The sequence below is a fragment of the Cyprinodon variegatus genome, unplaced genomic scaffold, assembly GCF_000732505.1.
Source record: "Cyprinodon variegatus isolate N-32 unplaced genomic scaffold, C_variegatus-1.0 Scaffold933, whole genome shotgun sequence".
Lineage (NCBI taxonomy): Eukaryota > Metazoa > Chordata > Actinopteri > Cyprinodontiformes > Cyprinodontidae > Cyprinodon > Cyprinodon variegatus.
This window is the reverse complement of record NW_015151386.1, coordinates 23,866-27,459: the sequence shown is the minus strand read 5'-3', so window position 1 is coordinate 27,459 and position 3,594 is coordinate 23,866. Positions and strand designations below refer to the sequence as shown.

The window sequence follows — 3,594 nt, the reverse complement described above, 5'->3', positions numbered from 1 at the left end:
GCAACACACTGTAACTTACTGTGGGGCAAAAAGTATTTTAACAGCCACTGATTGAGCAAGTTCTCTCACTTAGAAAGATGAGCGAGCTCTTTAAATTTGATCAAAGGTACACTTGTGGTGTACATGTTTGGGTGGTGTCTCTCACCCAGCAGGCTGTGGGGGCATGTTCTTAGCCCTCATGTTGTTTTCACGTTGCTTTCTGGGATTGTTATGTTGGTGCGGAAAGACAATCTGTTGGCGTTTTTAGCTAAAAAAGCTCTGCATGTAACGAAATGATTTTTCGATGGCATCTTTTTTTTCACCATCCTATCCCCTAACTTTTACTGAAACATCTATCTATGTAGCTGCCATTTACAATTCACTGATTGCGACTACTGAGTACAACCATGTACGCAGTAAATAGTGACTGCCAATAATACTATGACTCAAAGAGACAGTTGGGTAAAATAATTGAGCAGAAAGGGGAAAAATAGTGGAAAGTATTGGTTAGGACTGTCCCCGCCAGCCCATGGTGGGACATGGTGTTCGGGTCTGAAGATTGGAAAACCCACTCAATAACCTTGAAATGCTTTTAATGGGCCTACTCCTTCATTGCCTGGGCGATGGGTTTAGGATCATTCTCATATTATAAGACCAAACCACGTTACGTCCTCAACACAGGTGCTGGTCTGTAGTACTCTTCCTAGTGTCCTTTAACAACTCCTGGGTCTTGACCATGGTTGAGTTTGGAGTATAATTGCTTACAGCTGTGGATAGGTGTACTTTACACAGATAACAGGTACCAATGACATCTATGATACCAATAGGTAATGAGTGGAAAAAAGAGGTTAGTGTCAGGGACAGTCCTGATTAGATTAATGTCACTTGTTTTACCTTGTCTTTTCACTTCCTGTTTTATTTTGGTACTCATTTCCTCTCTCGTTTTAGGCAGCTTCACTTCCTGAGTTCCTTCCTGCAATCAGGATCTGCCACAGTCTAATGCAGTTCACCTGGTGTATGTGCTCCTCTTTTGTTTGTTAGAGTATTTAGTTGTCACCCTTGCAGCTTCCCTTTGCCAGTTCGTCTTTGTTCTTTGAGCTTAGCGTTCCAACCTCTTGCCTGTTAGACTTGAACTTTCTAGTGTTTTGACCCCCGCTTTGATTTGGACCTGCCTTTGCCTCCGTTTTTGGTACCTCTGTTTCTGCTGGAATTTTGGTGTTCAATCGATGACTGTATTAAAGGAACTTTGAATTTGAGACCACGGTGTCAGGTCTTGCTTTTGAGTCCTTTATTCCTGAGCCTTGTGACAGTTACAGGTCTATGAAGGCCACAGATCTTGCTCGTCTGTGGATGATACAATACTTACTTTTGACTAAAACGAACAAAAAACTAATGTTTAAAAATCTTAAAATGTGATTTCCTAAATGTTTCCTTACATTTTAGCCCCCCCAGTTGAAATGTATGTATGATACCAATCTCTCATCTTTCCAAGTATAGCAGAACTTGCACAATTAGTGGCAGACCTAATCCTTCTCTTCCAAGACAGTTTTTTTTAACACACCAATGACAACAGCAATTTCCTGCTGGTTATCTGTATTACCATTCTGAGCCTTTATCCATGTGGCAGTCTTCATTGTGAGAAGCTCCCACTCCTCTTTGGCATCCATCTTGAACCCATGAAGCCATATCAGAGCCAGAATGGAGGCCCACACCTCATTGTTGACCTAATTCACAGGGACAGTCAAAACAGGATAAAGAAAAGGAAAGATGTCATAATGATACTTCTTCAGTGAGAAACCATATTGAACTATTTAACTTACTTAGTAAACACCAAACTTGGTTCAGTTTGGTGTTTACTAAGTAACGACTGCTTAACTACGTTCCATATGTTTGATGTTTAGTTGATTTACTACATATTTATTTCCATCCCAAGTTTAATCCTGAAACATTGTGATTAGCTTGTCTTCTTACAGCAACAGGGTCCTGGATCCAACTCTCAATTTTCTCCAACATGTGAAGATTCCAATAATTGGTTGGAGGGAGTGGTGACCAGGATTTACCTGCCTCATCCCAACACCACTGGAGATTGACCCAAACCCCTGTCCTCTAAACTATGAATGTTCATTTCTTGCATGCCAACTCTTTATTTAAACTCTTAAATTTATTACTGTGGGGAAATTACTATGTACAATTTATTGTTCCTTGTTTTGAGTGTGACCCACCGATTTTGGCTCTGACTTCTTCACTTCCTTTTTGGTCTTTCCAAACACAGCGGCCAGATCTGCATCAAGTTGCCAGAAGCCGGATGCCTTCTGTAGAGAGACCAGCTGCAGCAGAAGGTCTTTAGGGGGCTGAATGTCCAGCTTCTCAGACTTAAGTTTAAGGCCCGTCCCTTTAAAGATTTGACTGAACATTACTAAGGAACCTCTGTCAAGGATTAATATGCAAGGAATTTTTTTTTGCATGTATAAATGTATATGACAACAGAAGAGATTATATTTTCTTTTATGATAACTAAAATGGACTAGAAAATGGCAGGCAGGACAATCTGATTGTGAACTCACTGAATAGAAAGCTACAGAAATTATTCAGGTTAACAGACATTGCAGTTTTATGTAAGCAGTCTATATCTGACAGGTTGGAATTTTACTGTGAGATTCTCTGAAACACACTTTAGAAATAAGCAAACTTATTAATAATAATAATAATAAAAATTACGACCGTCTTAATTAGTTGATTAAAACCTGAACTGCTAAAGTTTGTAACTGGTACCTACTAAAATGCTGCGCTGCTGCTTAAAACAGATACTAAGGCATCTGGCCCACTGTTATAAAACTCATCAAAAGTGAAGTTTCTGCAGTAGATTAGTAATAAATTAGCAACATCACTTAACAATATATTGGGATATCAGTTTAGCACATTTGAAAAGACAGGAAACTAGCCATTTTCCTATTGCTCTATCAAGACCTGGCACCAACATGTATGTGCTCTTAATGTAAGAATCTTTCAGATAATGTAATGTAGTGTATTTGTTTTTTACAGAGAGATCAGGTTCTTGGGATTTTTGGCTTAAGAGTGACTGTGAGTGAATACTTGACAAAAACTCCAATCTTGGTGGATCTGGTTGCTAATTGCAAACCTGTAATCGGCAGATTATAATAATGTGTCTGATGCTAATGAAATGGAATTAAATTAAACTCACCCACAGCATCGAAATTGTTCAATGGATCTTATTTACATCCTTATCATTTTTATTTGCTTTTTGTTTACTACATTAATGTGATATCAATCTGTACTCGTCAATACTTTCTTGTGACTGCCTACTGGTTTATGACAGCCAGTGGTGGGCTGTCAGGGCCTTCACTGCTGGCCTAAAATTTATCAGAATCACTAAGCTACATTCACAACCTAAACTTGTATTTTCTTCTTTCCAACTGTATTAATTTATTCCAAACAATCCATTCTCTTAATTTTGTAGTTGATGTAGTTGTAACGATCTTGGTTCTGTTGTTTTTCTTAAGTTTTCTGTTTCAAGTTTAGCCAGGTTTTTCATTGTTTTCTGGCTTTTTTGGTGTGTCTGGATTCATTTAAGTTACTTAGGTTTTTCTGTCTGTC

At 38.6% G+C, this 3,594-nt stretch overlaps 1 protein-coding gene across 1 annotated transcript; it reads right to left on the bottom strand.

Annotated features, from left to right (window-relative positions):
• Nucleotides 1–1,502: 1,502 nt before the first annotated feature.
• Nucleotides 1,503–2,393, bottom strand: LOC107100058 (von Willebrand factor A domain-containing protein 5A-like). Its single transcript, XM_015398414.1, has 2 exons — nucleotides 2,202–2,393; nucleotides 1,503–1,703 (listed from the first exon to the last, which is right to left on the bottom strand). The coding sequence occupies exons 1-2, from the start codon at nucleotides 2,391–2,393 to the stop codon at nucleotides 1,503–1,505; spliced, it is 393 nt and encodes a 130-aa protein (XP_015253900.1).
• Nucleotides 2,394–3,594: the final 1,201 nt, after the last annotated feature.